The 17,520-nt window shown below is 39.9% G+C and overlaps 1 protein-coding gene across 3 annotated transcripts in view; it reads right to left on the bottom strand.

The window, feature by feature from the left end:
* Positions 1-279: 279 nt before the first annotated feature.
* Positions 280-17,520, bottom strand: part of dagla (diacylglycerol lipase, alpha) — a 43,136-nt gene continuing 25,895 nt past the window's right edge. For 2 of the 3 annotated variants that reach the window (XM_031748698.2, XM_039610201.1), the window contains 11 exons: positions 16,873-16,956; positions 15,259-15,336; positions 14,908-14,988; positions 14,498-14,640; positions 10,596-10,664; positions 10,438-10,510; positions 9,956-10,164; positions 9,484-9,610; positions 5,313-5,479; positions 5,039-5,056; positions 280-3,950 (listed from right to left, as the gene is read on the bottom strand). In XM_031748698.2, coding sequence (XP_031604558.1) covers positions 2,846-3,950; positions 5,039-5,056; positions 5,313-5,479; positions 9,484-9,610; positions 9,956-10,164; positions 10,438-10,510; positions 10,596-10,664; positions 14,498-14,640; positions 14,908-14,988; positions 15,259-15,336; positions 16,873-16,956 — 2,154 coding nt within the window. In that variant the 3' untranslated portion in view covers positions 280-2,845. The remainder of the gene's footprint in view (positions 3,951-5,038; positions 5,057-5,312; positions 5,480-9,483; positions 9,611-9,955; positions 10,165-10,437; positions 10,511-10,595; positions 10,665-14,497; positions 14,641-14,907; positions 14,989-15,258; positions 15,337-16,872; positions 16,957-17,520) is intronic. The other variant, XM_031748699.2, reaches the window with a different exon arrangement.

The raw sequence follows: 17,520 nt of genomic DNA, 5'->3' as shown, positions 1-17,520 counted from the left end.
CACATCATTTGACCCATGACGCCTCTTTAAAGGCTCAGCAGTAGATTCTAGCCTCTAATCTGACCTACTGTACACTCATAATACAATGCACCTACACCTGGGCTTATAATAGCTCAAACATCTCATCTTTACACAAAATATATCTGGCCTCTCAGCACTTCTAAAACCAATGATCCATCCTTTACATCAAATCTAAGGGACCCAAATCCTTTGTGTATTCATGCATGAGCAAACAAACACAATCAAAACTTTATTTTAAAAAATAAAGACAAGCAAATTTAATATATACATGAATGGCTCATTTAAACAGACATATCAGCAGCACATATTGGGGAATAAAAAGGTTAAGACACAAATGGATATTTTTCAGTTTGTAGTTTATTTCATTACAGGCGGGGTAGTGAGGGAGAGGGATTAAATACATTCTCATTGTGGGGCAGGAAAGGACGGGAAGCAAACCAGGTAAACATGGACAAGACATAGTTGAATTATTCCTTTAAATAAAGACCAATTCTTAAATCTGCCAATAGTTTTAATAAATAACTGTCAGATGAAATCTTTTTTTTAATATATATGTCAATACTGATATCTTTTTAATATAGTAATTATCTCCTTATTGTTATATAGTTGTTTTCTACATGACTCTATTGGAATTCATCTTTTTTTTAGACATCTGTATAAATAATTACACACAGAAGATGGTGCTATACACATCATGGTGGAAAATATTGGTGCTTTCTTTCAGTTTGTTTAGTGCATGACCAGCTGCAAGCAAAGCTACTGAATGTAGGAAATTGTTGGCCCAACCTTAGTGTGTCTACTGGGACTGGCAGCATGATTTCAGTAGTGTCAGACTGTAAACTGGCTGGCTGGTCTGCTGTGAGTAACCACAGCAAATCTTATTCCAATTGGAGAGACTGTGCAGATCACTATGGTGACTCCAGGCTTGATGGTGGCGCTCCACCAAAGGTCACTCACTGTGAGAAAGCTGTCACTCTGCAGCATGTCTCACCACCATGACACATTTGCAAAAAACAAAAAGCATATTGTTACCAGTGGCATGGCAGAATGTCAAATATTTTTTCCACTCAAGACGGGGGGGGGGGGAACCTGAAATATTTAACCCCTTACATCTGGGAAAGTCGAAAAAGTTCTCCATACTTTCCTTAAAAACTGAGATAAAAACCACTGACGTCAAACCAATCTGTTGCAAGAGCATTAAGGATAATAATACCAGCAGATATAGCAATAAAAGTGATAACAACATTTAGTGTAATAATTCAAATCGTGACCCATCGGTTACACCCAGAGTGATATGGAAGATACTGTGCTGCACACAGCATTTAGAGTCGGCAAATGCAATGTTCGAGTACATTTATTCATTCAGTCCAACCTCAAGCATGTTTGAGATGAACCGTATTAAAGGGAAGCAAACGCCTTGACGTCCAAAATGACAGAGCACCTTCAGAACAAGAGAAATCTATCCCGAGAGAGCTGTAGGATATATAATTTGGTCCTGTCTGATGACCTCGGCGACTATTAAACCTCTCAAAAGTTTGAGTTTACATACGATGGTAATTTCTGGACACGTTTAGAGCTTCTTTACTGTGGCTTAATGACAAGACATGTTCTATACCAGCCATGCTACTCTGGAATGCATGCAGACTGACCTGTTTCTAAGAGCTCTCCAAGAAGAACTGTACAGTAATTATTATGAAATTAGGACAACTATTAGCAAGTTTGATATTCCTATAAACTCCGGTGTACAGAGGCTGTGTTTTGGAAATGAAAGCCATGGCAGTGTTTTAAGGTCAGGATGACATCTTTTCTGGAGTTGCTGTGTAACAGTCTATGTGGGTAATCAACAGGATGGCTAGGGAAGGAGATAATGAACTTAGCTTGTTTTTAAATAAAGCAATATCCATATACATATACAAAATTACATCTCATAAATACATTTGGCAAGACGATGTATTAAATTTTTTTTGGCAACAGGGGTAAATTGAGCAATGATGTGCGCAAGTAACCAAATGTCAGTCTAAGGTGGTTTAATGATGATTTCTCTTGAAGAATAAATAAATAATTAAAAAAAACATCATCATGCATTATAAAGAGTAACCAAAAGACTCAAAAACATCCATAGGCATCTGAAATAACTTTGTCACAATCACTAAATGTTTAAGACACATGGATTCTCACCAATGTAACACACTTACTCTCTTTCTCAAAGTCAATTCTTTGTAGACCTGAGGAACATTTCTTGAAATCTTATCACTTCTATTTATTAACAAAATGTCCATCTTCACATTTCTGATTTAAAGAAATCAAACAAAAATAAAAGCTGGACAAATTTCCGGAGCTGCTGAGTGTGCAGGAAGTCGTACAGTACATCAACCCAGATGATGTGCCTATGCTAACCTCTTCTACAGTGTTAATTTTTGAATCCCTGCTCAGTTAAATATTCTCCCTTTGATTTGGTTACTTCAGGGAATCGATGTAATGTGGACGCATTCCCATGTGGGTGAGACAACATTTTCAAATGGCATTGTGAAGCTACAGTTATTTATATTCACCCAAAAGCAGCACAGCCCCCTGGCATGCAGAGAGAGGTATCCTTTTTTTTTTCTTAGTCATTGCAATAGTGTGAAAATGCTATAAACAGAGTTCGAGGGGGTACACCTGAAGAATGGGAATATTGTGGGAGTTGGTCAGTCAAATTCTGTCACTGGATCTCCGATGAGTAACTGCATTCCATTGCATGCATGTACTGTGATATGTTTTAAAATCTGAAATTGACTGCACCTCTCAATCAGAGCAAAGGGCATTGGAGACTTCAGAGCGCACTCTACACCATAGACGATAGTGTGTTCTCTTCAGGGCAGTGGCAAGGGGGAGATGTTCGTAGGGAGTGTATGGCTGATGGGGCACCCTCGCTAGGAGAAAGGTCGTTGAGTTCTTCAGATGAAGAGAGAGGGAAGGAGGGTGACAAAGATATGCCCGAAGAGGGGTCAGCGGATCCAGCAAAAGTACGCGGAGGCTTGGGAACTAGATTAGGCTCCACTGTTGCCCTGGCCAGAAGTTGTTTGTCATCCAACCGCTGCTCATCTCCAAGACACTCACCCTGCCCAAAGGAGCCCCGGCCTGATTCTGACTCCCCATCAGAAAGGTCCAGAGTTGGTGAGCTGCTGCCATCCAGTCTGAAAAGAGAGTCTAAGTACTGGGCGAACTCCAGCACTGCCTGGCTGGGGTTTCCATTGGATAGATGGGGTGGAGGCGTAGAAGCCGCTGGTCTGGTCTCTGCACTTAACTGTTTCTCTGCCGTTTCCAGCTCCCAGTCTTCCTTTTCTCTATCCATTGGTCTAGTACCAATATGTGGACTTAGGGGAGCAACAGGTGTGCTCCCTGGGCTGTAGGCACCAGGCATTTGTTGGTGATCCTCATCAGGAAGCATTTTCAAGTTGGCATTAGTCTCAGGTTTGTAAGACTTAGCCAAGACACTCTGGTTTAGCAGAGCTGGGGAATGCAGTCCACTGTAGCGAGGTGTGGCAGGGGACAGCCTCATAGGATAATCTGAGGTTGATCTGGATTCCAGCGGGGTAAAGAAGGGCCCAACCTCACCCAGATGCTCTGTTGTTGCTTGGCAGAGGACATCTGCAGATAGTAGCTCAGTGCGAGAGCTCAGAGATGGGTTCTCCTCTGGGATTGGGGCATCCAAAGGGAACGGGAGGCTACCCAGCATTGGTGAACCCCTTAATGCAGCGGAGGACCGTCGGGAATCCAGACTATACAGGGACTCTGCATCTGAGAGACTCTCCATGACAGCTAAGGGTGCTTTGCGATCCCTCAGCTCCACTGCCAAACGTTCTCGTGCTCCACGCAGTACTACAGGCACTGGAGGAGGGGGGCACTCAGAGAAACCATCCAGAGATATTTCAGACTGGGCACACGAGCTAGAGGAGAGGAGAAGAATGGGTTGGAGCATAATGAAAGGGAAAAGAGAGGAGAGGGGATTCAAAACACAAGACAGACATGAAAACGAGTCAAAATAACTCACGGAAGGTTAAAGAAAAAGGATAGAAATGAAAAGTGTTAGTACTGAAACTACAGGTATCTAGAGTCTACAGAGCAGGTGAACATTGCAAAATACTACATAGATGGAGGAAAGATTAAAAAAAAAAAACAAGAGAAAGAGACTGGAAGGGCAGGAGTGTATCCAAGTGCATGTGCTCTTGTATTGGCTTATAATACAGGAGAGGTAAAGTACAAGGTGGGATCAAAAGGTTCTGTGAGTCCGTCCACAAAAAGAAAAAGAAAACGTATTTCACTTAAGAATCGTTTAATAAACCCTCAAGATCAACTTCCTGTGTACCTTTGCACTGCCTCTCACTCCTTTACAGTCCCATTGTGACTGCTTGCATGTACACTTGTGCAGATGGTAAAAAACATCATCCAGCCTTCATATTACATGTTTACTGCTGTTGAGAGCCGATTCTCAGGGTAAAACTCAAGCAGCACTCTTCAGTGGACGATTCCAGCCAGTAGCCAAGCATCCCTTCATGGGGTCGTTCATAGTGAATGTGCCTGCTACTAACAGACTGTCAAAGTGGAGTTCTACTATAATTTCCTGAGGCACCAGAGGGAGGACATTTAGTGCATATAACTTGAACTTGGTTGCATCAATAGGCATCCTCTTTCATGGCACAGCAGAGGAGCACCACGTGAAAACAGGCAAGTGGTCAGAGTGGTGTCCAAAGGTCCACAAGGAGACCGCGTTGAAAACGAAATTGGTCTAATTTAAATCTGGTATGGTTTTTACTTTTTGTGGACAGAGTCATAAAACTTTGTGATAGTACCTTCGTAATTTAACCATTTGTACCAGGAGTTCACACTGACTTTGGACAGGGGCTAAACCAGAGAGGGCGAGGTGGGAACTGAATACTACCATACGTTGCAACGGCTCTGTGTTCAGACAGCGTGCATGCGTGCATGAGAGAAGGGAGGACATTATGCAAAATTAGTATTGGCATGCTTTGCTTACCGTAACAATGTTTTTTGTCTTTTTTTTTTAAACATACAGAACAAACAAAAATAATTTTGAGAAAATAAAGTAGCAGTTAGTAGCAGTTGTATTTTTTTTTAGTACTGGTTATATAGCTACATTATAAGGCATAATTTCCCAGTGATTTCTCCTATACTTAGAGATTTGCTACTATTACATACTAGGCAAGAGTGAAAGCTGAACATAAAGATCAAACTATTTTATATATCCTTTCAGGCTTAAACACGCTCACAGTGGTGCCTGGTGTACTAACCGAACACTGCTGTTCCTGCGGTGGTGGGTTGTAGGCGTTGGCTGCTGAGAGGTTGTTGATGTATCCACGAACAAGGTCTCTGGGTTCAAGTCCACTTCTGTGGGGCTCACCATGATCTTGGCTGCTGACAGCAAAGCAGTTTTCCCTTTGTTGTAGTTCTCCAGCACCTGTCACAAGCACAGGAGTATAAACAGATACATGACTTGACTGATAGAGGGACGACCAGGGAGGATCCGTTTCAAAATAAACAGGATAACTTCATAAAAATATGTAACTGGAAAAAGTTAATTGATTAATCATGTTTTATATGTGAAATGTTTCTAAACTTTCTTTCCTATGCTAGCAGACACCCAATGATTTTGTAGTTTTTAAAACCCTTCCTACTGTTTTTCCTTTATTCATTTTCTAGATTCAAACAGAAATATGCTGAGGTGTTTTCTTCCTCTTCGTCAGCAAAACATGAGGAAAAAAAAAAAAAATTCCTGAAGAAATCGGTATATCACCAAATTGCCGTTGAATGAGCTGGGCAATAACCGAGACCGTGTCATCCACCGTCACTAACCAAAATGATCAAGAACAGAACCAAAAGATAGAAATAACAAATGCCAGTTATGCATTTGGATCAATTTCAGTAATGTTATAATGGTTTCAAAAATATTATGTGGGTCACCACTACAACTATATTTATAAGCACACAAGTGCTTGTAATATAGTGTTAAAAAGCAGTGTAGTTCAGTTACATATAAGTGCAATCTAAAGGTGAGCTCACACCTACTCCAGCTGACATTAAACACCCACAACAGAGTCATGATGCCTGAGCAAGAACTACGCAAGACCTGCGTTACCACTATAGGGAATAACAAACCATATGACTGTTTTATCCATCTTGGAAACACATTCAACACAAGGTTTGTCCAACAAAATATGAACCGTGTTATGTTCACTGACGTAAATGAGAACAGAACAAAAAAACAAAACAAAACCCCAAAACATTAATGGCAAACCACAAATCAGCACGCAATTGTTTGGTTAACTTTAATGACTTAAAAGATAACACATTGTGGTATCAAAACAGGTGGAAATATTAGAGGACATGAACACACACAAAAAAATACATGTGACAATGGAATGAGGTGATTAAAAGAGAAAATAACACAAAAAGACAAAAGCTAATATATTTATTATGGTTATATTGTCTAAATTGGTTATGGATGACAAGTGTAAACAATGTGTTACATGGGTGAGTTTAAAGACACAAGAGAACATGCTCCTGCAAGTAGTAAACCATATTAAATAACTGGCACCAACAACAGCAAACATATCTATGACTGTAGACACAACAACTACAAATGATGACAAAATACATCAAATTTATACTTGGACGGTTTTTTGCACTGCATATCTCAACAGCATTAGCGTATAGAATTAATAAAAGCACACCGATATATGAAGTGTACAAAGTAGGATATAAAATTGTGTAAACTACAAATTTATTTTTAATAGTAAACTAACTATCCTGCATGCCAGTAATAAGAAAACCAAAATCTTAAAATTTGAAAAGACACTGTGAGCATAAATTTTACAGCATAGTTGAACACCGTATTCACACATTCATTCCCCCTTGCTGCTTCATCTGCTGCTGATGAGTAATTGACAGTTTGGGGTTTTTTTTTTCCAGGGGATTATGTGCTGAATGTGTGCTTTCAAAGAGCAAAATAAAAAGGGGAACACACATCCACAGAGAAGAGCTGCAGCTACTGAAAAAACCAGGCAGGAAGCAAGAAAGAGCAGTTAATGTGGAAGAAATTAGGTTACCATAGAAACTTTGTGAATACAAAGAAAACTTGTTACGTCGAGGACCAGGATTAGAAAGTTCGTGCCAAAGCACTTGACCACAGGCACTGCAGCTGAGAGAGGAACGGAAAAAGAATGAAGGGTTGGTTTGAGGAAAGCTGGATGATGAACCTCATTAACAAGTAAAGGAGTCCAGGTGAGTTTGGACTCATCGTTTCTGACTCCACGGTTTAAAGCCATCACACGCTCCTGTACCACTGTACACATCATTAACCAGTGATGTATTAATGGAAGTGGTTATTGATAAAATTTGACCACATTGCCTTGTGGATGTGCATTTCTTTACCCCATAAAACTTGATGTGCCAGCTATTCAGTCAAGTTTCAATGTCATTCTTAATACTTTTGGAGAAACACCTTTTAAAGGCAACCAATAAATCGCCTGGACTTGTTGGATCCAGCAAGCTTATAGAGTAAAAATGCCAGTTGGTGGTTAAAGAAGATTCTTTACATACTGGTCATTTGTGGTTGCTCTAAAATCAGTTAAAAAAAAAAAAAAAAATAGCAGCTTTACTACGACTTTTGGCTCTAGCCTTTGTCCTAAGACTGGCCAACATCTAAGTTTTACACATAATGCAGAAATGTTTCCAACACTGAATGCAACAAGTAAAAGTTGCATTCAGTCTTACGATTAGCATCTCCTTAGAATATGTAGACTAGTAATGTACATAGTATTAGAATTTTTCAGCGTCTAAATGTGATAAAGTTTAGACAACAGATTCAAAAAGATTGTTTGGCACTTTTATCTTGGGAGGAGAGTTTTCTATCTGAGGACTGTTAGACTTGTTAGATCGGATTTCCTCTTGATGGTGGTGAGAGACGCGTGGTTCTGACTGAGGTTGTGGTAAAACGCATGAATCATCTTCAGCTGGAAGAACTCCTGACTGAGTGTTGGAAGGGACAGACACCATGCATGGCTGAAAGACAGAGGTAGAGTCTGACAGAGGTGGTGGAAGAAAAGACTCAGCATCTGGAACTGAAGAAGAAATGACAACGAGTGGTGTAGAGACAGTTTCAGCCTCTGCAAGGGAGCCAGTGCAAGACAGGTCTTTGTGGTTGGCAGATGAAGAGTTGGAGGGAGGAGGATTAGTGTTTAGTTCTGTTTGGGAGAGTATTAACTCAGTGGTACTGGATGTAGGTTGACTGATTCCCAGTTCCTCTGCTTCCAAGTATTCCTGCTCAGACAGGGGACAAAATGGTTCCAGTACCTGCAGAAACACCAAATATATCACACCACTACATCCTATACACGCACACACTTCACAAATACACACATACTTAACTTTAAACGTTCATCTAGAGAGACAAACACAAAGGCAAAACCAAGCTGAAAAACACCATATACAGACAGGAAAAACACCAGACAACATGAAGTCCTCAGCCACAACAAGTGCAATCCCCCAAAATCAGTCCATCACATGCAAACATTCACATTAATACCCTGTTATCAAAACAGATGTTCAACGTCCATGACGAACAGGCTCAAAAAGACCAAAGAAAGACCATGAAACCAGCCACGAGTGAACAATTCCCATGCTTTGAGACAGGAGCAATGTGGAGAAAAACAAAAAGGTGTGGTGAGTTGTAGGTTAATGATTGGTCACATGCATAAAGTAACAATGGAGTCGCATTAAATTTTTTGCAATACCTCAAAACGAATTCTTAACTCCACTTAAATTAAAACTTGACGATCCTAAGACCTTTACCTTTGAATTTGCACATTTTTTTGTATGGTGCAACTACAGTAACTAAATGACAATAACCAAAATATGACAATTTCTAGTTCGAGTCCCCAGTGTTATTGAAAGCCACAAGATGGGCAGATTTAAAGGATAAGGAAATCTTCAATTTTCAATTAAGTTATCTCTAGATGTCATCATTCTTCGCAGGGTTTATTAGTAACAATACCTGCAAATGTCTGTAGAAAAACTTATATTTAAATATTTTTATGGGCATGTTTCCAGATAAATTTCACACAATTAAGCTCTCAATTTACTAAAATGCTTTTAGTGAATTTTTAACTAAGATTAACCTTATCTCCAGAATAAGAAGATAAACTAAAAGTAAAACATAAAATTGCTACTGGCCTCTATTTTCAATAAAACAACCTGTAATTGTAAGTATTCGAGCCTTTATTAAGACCCACATCTCTTTTGTTTATTTTCTTTAATTGTTAGAGCCAATCCCCATGTAAGCATCACCCGTCTAATCCGTTACCCAGTGTTGGAAATCAAGAACAAAATTAAAAAGCCGTTTTTGCACAATTTCAAATACACCCCCCTCAAAATAATGCATGCACGCAGATTTAAAAAACAGACCTTGTTGAGACCCTCCATCACCATGTGGGGCATGTGCTCATTAAGCATGGCAGGTGATATGATGACCTCATTGAAAGCCTTGTTGTCCCCCCACAATGCTGAGTAGGTTGGCTCTTCCTGACCACAGCTAAAAGGGAGAGGGAGAAAGAGAGAGAATCTGTCAGTCAAAATGAGAAGTAGTAAACACACAGGTTGACTTAATATATTTTCCTCATAATACAGAACATGGGGGGCACTGTATCACACCACTAAGTGGAATATTTTTGTATCAAGTCAAAAAACTCGTACGTTGGGGTAAAAGATTAAAAAGCAAAAAGCAAAAGGACTCCAAGACGCTTTAAAAAGTACTGCAGCATGAAGAAGAAAAATATATAAGGATGAACTTTCTGTTTTACCTTTAGACACGGTAAAACAAAAAAAGAAAACGCATGTTTGCATTTAATTGCAGCAGCTTTCAAACCAGTTTTCTTACCATGTCTCTGGAGGATGGTTGTGCACCACGTGGATGATCCTGCCAGGTGGGTAGAGGGGTGTGGAGGCTGACAAGGCGATGCTGAGGTCACTGGGGTGGAGCCACAAGCGACTGCTTGGGGGTGCTGCAGGCTGAGACTGAGGATCATCATCCTCTAGTGGAAGCTCTGATTTTGGGATGCATTTAGTGCCTCCCGCAATGATCCTCCACTGTAGGAAAAAAAATTGCTTTTTTTTTAAAAAGTATGCATTTCTTTATTTGTATGCATTCTTTCATAACAAAACTTTCAGAAATAAAAATGAGAAATGCTACAGGTTTTATAATGCTGAATTTAATATATTAAAAAACAGCAACTATCAGCCTTCTCTCGTTACTGCATGCTTTTTGTGAAACAATCTCATTTGTTTTTTCTTCCAGATGATTTCATACAGCAAATGCTCTAAAAGTCTGTAATCTTCTATAACATCAAGAAGTTAAGTCACCTTTGGCTTGTTACTCTTTTGTAAAACTTCCAGAAGGTGGCGTCGGAAACCCTCTAGTTGTGACAGGCCAAGCCTACGACAGACCAGAAGGCTACTGTGGGTAATACTGCAGAAGGGTGAAGGTAACATTAGTATACTGATGTAGTAAAAGAGGATACCTTGGCACCAAGTCTTTACCCAAAACTACGGATGTGACAAACTCTTTGGAGTACTCCATGGCATCCTCACTGGGTGCATAAAAAGACAAAAAAAAAGAAAAGTTAAATTACGGAATACTGGATACGCAGAGGGTAAATAATGGGACATAGTCTGCACGCTACATATTTACAGGATGCACTCTATGTGACCATAATAAAATGCCCTGGTTGATATAACACTGCAAATCATGGGGAGAAGATTTTAAGAAAATTAGACACCATCTCGTGATGGGATCACACCAGCTGCAACACCAGCGTGTTCTCAGACCTGCGTCGTCTTTCAATTCTGCCTTTACAGAATTCTGACGATACACACACTCCCTTGAGAGTGATGTCACCTGCCAAAGTCCTCAAAGCCACCTTTGTGGTGCTTACACTGCAGTTCATGTCCCCAGGAGCACATGACGTCATGAAGATGGAGAGAAAAACAGGAACACTCTGGAGGTTAAAAAGTCTACTGGTGATGCAGCTGGTAAACACGAACTACATGTCTTCAGAAGAAGTGCCCTTCCTGTTTGCCCATCTCTCCCTTAACATGTAAACTTATGGATTTAACATGAACTGCACTTCTACAATTGATTTGCATGTGAACAGGTTACCGAAAAGAAGATGATGAAGGAGGCCTGCTTTTGGAAATGCACGATGGGTTTCCTATAAATGAGCTGAATCCATGAAAAACAAAAATAGCAACTTAAAGCTTTGGCTATGTGGGCAGTTACTCTTAAATAGTGATGTGATAGCCTATAGCATGTGACTAAACAGCACAGTGTAAAGTTTTAATACAAAAACCCTTTTGAGTTTAAGGTTTAATGACTGGAAAATGGTTGGCAAGTCTGATGAATTGAAAGTGCAGCTGTGCCACTGTGGAGTGTGCTCTCATTATGTGGCATACACCATATGCGCTGGAAAGCCTATGTTTATGCCACATTGGGGGAATGCAATGGCTAATTAGAGGCATTCATTTAGCATTCAGTGATGTAATTAATACTAAGAAAATTAAGTTTTGATGCAAGAGTATATCAAGAAGAACAATCAGATCATTCAGCTAAAAAGGATGTTCTTTGTTAATACAAATCCTGCAAGATCAACTAGAGATACCATCCAGATATAGTTTACTGTATTATTTGCAGAAACAAATACACGTTTAGCATATTATTAACTTATATAGATGAGGAAAAAAAGCTTTTTCTTTTCCCCCCTCAGGTGCCTAATTATATCCCAAGCATTTCCCAGGAGGTTTTTTTTAAACACAGCTTTTCCAACCATCCTTGTTTTCTTTTGGATGCTTTGCACACAGAAACAAAATTATTTCACAAAATACAAACATTACCATGGTCAAAATTATTGCAGTCGTTTGTTTTCAACAAGTCTCACATTTGTATTTGTTCACCAGGAGCGGCGTATGTTTTGGGTCGTTGTCGTGTTGGAAGACGAAGCAATGACCCGGACCCAGTTTTGCTTCTGCCTGCTTCAGGTCTCCTTTAAAATCTTCACATATCCTTCTTTCATTGTGATTTCTTCCACCTCAACGAGATTCCCAGTTTCAGAGGCACTGAAACATCCCACAGCATAACACTCTCACCACCATGTTTCACGGTGGAAACGGTGGTGTTTGGGTTGCACGGCTCTTGATGAAACTTCTTATTCTGGTTCTTGATACTTAGAAACACTGCGATACCGTGAGCTGCCAAACCCCCCACCCACCGAGTGAGGTGATGACAATATCCCATGAGCCTTTTACATCTGAGGGGCAAAAAGCCCTTGGGAAAATTTGGACACAAACTATAACTTTGAAAGGGGGCTTAATCTTTTTTTCCTCATCTGCATACATGTGGGCAACAAACAGTGCTTTAGTGGGGCTTATACTACTTCTACTCATGCTTTTCTTTAGCCACCCCTCTTCTGTGAAATCTTGTGACAGCAGTTTAAGAACTGCCATGTGTCGTGATGACTTTAACAGAATACTAAAAGGTGCACTGCAGCATTTAATTTCCTCTTGGTACAAACTTCCTTCCAGTACAATTTGCATAGCAAACAGTTATCCAGCTGCATGGTGGTATGCAGTGTTAACTATTCACAGTCAAAATAAAAATCAACTCTGAACCACTGGACCAAAAATAGGCTACATCGTTACAAAAAGAGATGATATGAAAGTACAAACCACAGCTTTGGGGTACTTGTCCACAGTAAAATGCACCAACTTGCACCTACACTTAAAGGAGAATATAATTCTTCTCAGACTGAGGAACGAGACTTCCTGAGGTGATGAGTAAAAGAAAGAAAATGTTTATAGCAATGTTCATCTCTGCAGATCTGCTACATACGCCAGGTCTATCATCGTTTTCAAATAATTCAGTATCTGTGAAAACTGTGACGGGATTACACATATTTTAGTAGAAATCTGTAGCTTCATCCATCAAAGCTGCGTTTCATCTACCAGAATGTCAATCAGGATACCTGCTTCCTCTTTTCTGTTTCAGGAAGATACTCTGACCAATCTGTGGCAACTAAAGGAGGATTTAAAACCCCAATTCCTCAAGCCCAGAAAGCAAATCCTCAACCCTGCCTGAAGGCCATTTACTGCAAATATTTCCCCAGTAATTTCTCACTGCCTTCCTGTCCTAAAAAGCAACCCCCAAAAATAAATGTCTCTTGGTTTAGCCTCAAAATATTGGTTTTTATTTCCCCTTTCATGTTGCTCTCCCCTGAACTAGTTTCTTGAGAGTGAAAGAGTTTGGGCTTCTACTTCCAATTCTCCACCTCTCTCTTCATTATTTGTTTGCCTCTACAATTAAATAAGGTTAAAAAAAGGAAACTGGGAAAAACAAACAAAAAACCAAACTGGACCACTTTGCTCATACTGATATGGTTAAAATCACAAGAATTGTACATATAAACAGAAATTTCTCAGCTCTGTTGAAAAAAAAAAAAAAAAAAGTGAGTGATAGCATTGGTGTGTATTGCGAAAGAAGACCCAGAACAACATGAAAAAGACCTACTTGATAAAAATCTTCTTGGATTTATGCCTGAATTTAGAGTAATTCCTTATGGTCTGCTTGTTATTGGTTTATAAAAATAGATTGTAAGCATTACAGAGAAAAAGTGTTTCTGTCACACAACCTGAGCATCCGATTTTTTTATTCACACACGTGATAGGGGAAAAGACCCCAAATCAAAAAAAACAAAACACAAACCCCTCCCTGCAAAGAGATTTAAGCCAGAGCCAAAGGGAAACAGCACTGAAATAAAGTAATTTCTTATTTTATATACTTGAAATAATTGACCAACTTGTATCAAAATGTCAGAAACAACTGGAAAAAACAAGGATTTCTGTCAGTAAAAAAAGAAAGAAAAAAAGAGTCACTGGCTTTACTGTATGCAGGCCAGTAGCATTTGCACGAGTAGTCAACCCCAATGCTCACTGGAAGCACAGGGGGGGGGAAAAAAACCCTGGTGTGATGGAAAAACTTCATATTAAGTATTAAGTAAAAGCTTTTTCATTCCCCTGCACAGTGCCAGCACAGATGAGTTCAGTCAGAAACTGACCAAATGAGAGACGCAAACTGCTTGGAAGACGAGATCGCAGCGATGGTTTGATTGATGCCAGCCGACACGTATTCTTGGGTGGAGTATATATAGCTGGCTGAAAATTATGTATCCATGGTTTTCTGCCATACCCAAGATCACTTTTATAAATGAGCCCCTAACTAAACAAGCAAGCGGGAGTAAAACTAAACATGTGACACACTTGTGAACATTACCAGTGACAAAAAAACAAAACAAAACAAAAACACGCTTTAAGTAACTTCCTTTGTAATGCATTCATACCGGAGTACTGATACTTGGGATCCAGATTGACTCACCTAAGAAGGCCACCGGGTGGAGAGTAAGAGTAGCAGTGAAGTGTTGGGTACTGAGGTCTCAGCAGGAAGGAAAGAATAGCAGCAGTGCCTGCACCGAGAGAATGCCCGACTATCACCAGCCCATAATGCATGGTGCCCTTGTTCTGTGTGAGACAGCGAGAGTCATTACATTCACAAGAGCACACTTGTTACCACAGCGAAGACAATCACTTAAAGAAATTGCCTCTGCTGCTGTTTGCCAAATAAATTGTTGTATACACTACAGCTAATATTACGGTAATGTTACGCAGCCAGTGTGGCCTTGACAAAAGTACTACAGTGATGCCAATAAAAATACACTGTACAAATTCTTATAAAAAAGGATCATCATTCAGCCTGCCATACTTTACACTGTATACTGAGTCATGTACCAAGTCTCGTCCAAAAGCTTGAGACAAGATCATTTCCTGCTCCAGTTTCTTCTTAATGTATTCTGCTGAGTAAACCATTCCCTGGGAGGAAAGAGAGAGGGGGGGGGATTCAGTGGATGGAAGATGATGAGCGAGAAAGAAATATGCACAGGAAGTCTGTGTCATCGCTCCCTCATTAAAACACCCAAAGTAATTATTCTATTATTAACAACGTAAATGATCTTTGGAGTATAGGATGTACTTTGCTTGTTGAAAGTCCACCATGGAGAACACAGGAAAGTTAAAAGAGAAAATCTCTGGAGACTGTAACGCTGAGATGGTGTATCGTAGGCGAGTCGTTTAATTTCTGACCTTGTGGCCAAGCCAGGTGCCTTGCTGTTCCTCCACAGGCAAACGTTCAGAGTCCCCCGTCAGATCAGTCAGGGCATCCTGATCCGCAAAAGGCAAATTCAAATGTGATGACAGCACAAAGCAGAATACCACAAGTGGAGGTGGGGATCATAAAAAAGAACACCTTAATAATAAAAGATGCCAAACTATGTACAGGAATGAAAAGAAAAAAGTCATTATAGTCCCCTCTGAAAACGTGACTATTTGTTATATAACTGTATGTGGATACACCAAGAGCAATAAGACTGTAAGCTCATAGAGATTACGTGATTAAAGTGTCTGACTCACTTCAACTTTATATTTAAGAAGTCACGATTGTGATAATGTTTCATCACTTCCATTCACAACAAAAAAATGATGATTTGAACCACAGAACCATTTCTCAAACACGCAGACAGTCCTGATGTACCACTTCTGCTGTTGCAAAAGCAGCCCAACTATTCTATTCATTATCAAAAAAGTTGTGTCAGTTATCCATTTTAAAATATGCAAATACTGTATTTTTTCTGAATGCAAGGTACATTCTTGAATTTTGGGTGAAATGCTACACTACCTCCTGTAGAGGTACTACACACCTGCATGATCAGGTGCAAGCTCAAACTAATCAGTAAATAGATAGTCTACTACAGGATGGGCAAAAACACCAGGTATGAAAATAAAGCAAAGGTTAAGTGCCTTAAACCTGCGTTGTATTTAGAGGCCACCAGGGGGCAACACCTACAGTTGAAAAAAAACCCCCCAAAAAACAAACTTGCAACTCTTTACAAGTCAATAAGAAACCAGCTTTCCAACTTGACCCCTGGAAACAATTGTCTGCTTATTTTATGGACTCGGTCACTCCTGTTTGGTCCTTTTGTAAATATGTTTCAGACAGGAGGACTGTACGCGGTACGTTAGCCAATGAGCTCATTGTTAGCCAGTGCAAGTGTGGTTTCACAGTCAGACCTGCCTCTCTCTGACTACATCTGGTTTCAAAACATCAAGATGGATTGGGCACCCTTATCTCCAGGCTTCAAAAATGAATCGGAAACATCATAGCAGCGACATCCATCTTTTATAACAGTGTATGAAAATAATGCTGCAGTAATCGTTGGGGATTCTGCATGTTCATAAATACTGCAAATGCTTCTTTAATCTTTGTGGCGTTCTTGTAAATGTTCCTCTCTGCATGCGTTCTTGTTTTTTACACTGATAAACTGGATGTTTTTGGCTAGCTGGGAGCAAAGCTCAATGGGATCAGTAGTGAGCTGCCTCTTAAAAGCCAATTTGCTTTTATTATAAAACCATGATTAATCTCTCAGCTGATGGTTCAGTTCAGTTTGAACACAGCTCAGGAATTTTCACAAATGCTTATGTAAAAAAAGCGGATAGGACATTTATCTCTGAAGGTGGACAGTCCTGTTTCTGCTCTATGTGTGAAAAGGTGTAGGAGTTTGAGAACACTAAACCATGAGAACTTCACCTGCTTTGGAGGTGGTGGTGTTGTGAGGAACTGAAGAGAATGGGGTCGGACAATATTTTGAGAGCCTTAGAGAAAGATTTAAATAATCACAGAAATTTAAGAAAGAAAGTCACCTTTGGAGAAAGAGTTCCTCTGATACTGATGACAACTTTCTTTTTTGCGTGATCCACTGCCACAAAAAATGGAGTCTCGTAAACCTGTATGAAAGATGCAGATTGAAGCAGAGCGCACAGTGAAAACTGGTTAGAACGTGAGAGGATCGTGAGTGGAGAAAATGAGGGGAGGGCTAAGAGTTGTGCATCACTGTTTCACTTGGAGCCCAGCAACCACAGCACAGTCATTGTCATCAAACCTTTCTACTTGGCACAGTGCATGCTCATAAAAGAAATTTATAGATGGAAAGTCAGCGCAGGCTGGCTGCACTCTGCATTACAAATCATCGATGTGTTATAGCTCAACTGCAAGTTTGAGAGCTGCTGGAATTTAAACAAACATAATTATGATGAAAATTAATTTTCACTGTCATTAGGAAACTAATCGAACAACTACTTTTTCCTAAACTGTTTTGCAAGACATGCGTTTAAAGCAGAGTATTGGGGACCAATGCATAACTGGAGTGTAATTCATTCCACTAAGAGCCAAAGTGGACCTACTGTAAGAAAATACTGGCAGCAGCCAGTGGCACCCCTCAGCCTCCGAGTGGATGCACCAGTGGTATGAATTTCAAAATCCTGCTTTGCGTTCAAAATCCTAATTTTCAA

Source organism: Oreochromis aureus, linkage group 1, assembly GCF_013358895.1.
Source record: "Oreochromis aureus strain Israel breed Guangdong linkage group 1, ZZ_aureus, whole genome shotgun sequence".
Lineage (NCBI taxonomy): Eukaryota > Metazoa > Chordata > Actinopteri > Cichliformes > Cichlidae > Oreochromis > Oreochromis aureus.
The sequence above is the reverse complement of the archived record's forward strand: the minus strand, read 5'-3'. Positions and strand labels throughout refer to the sequence as shown.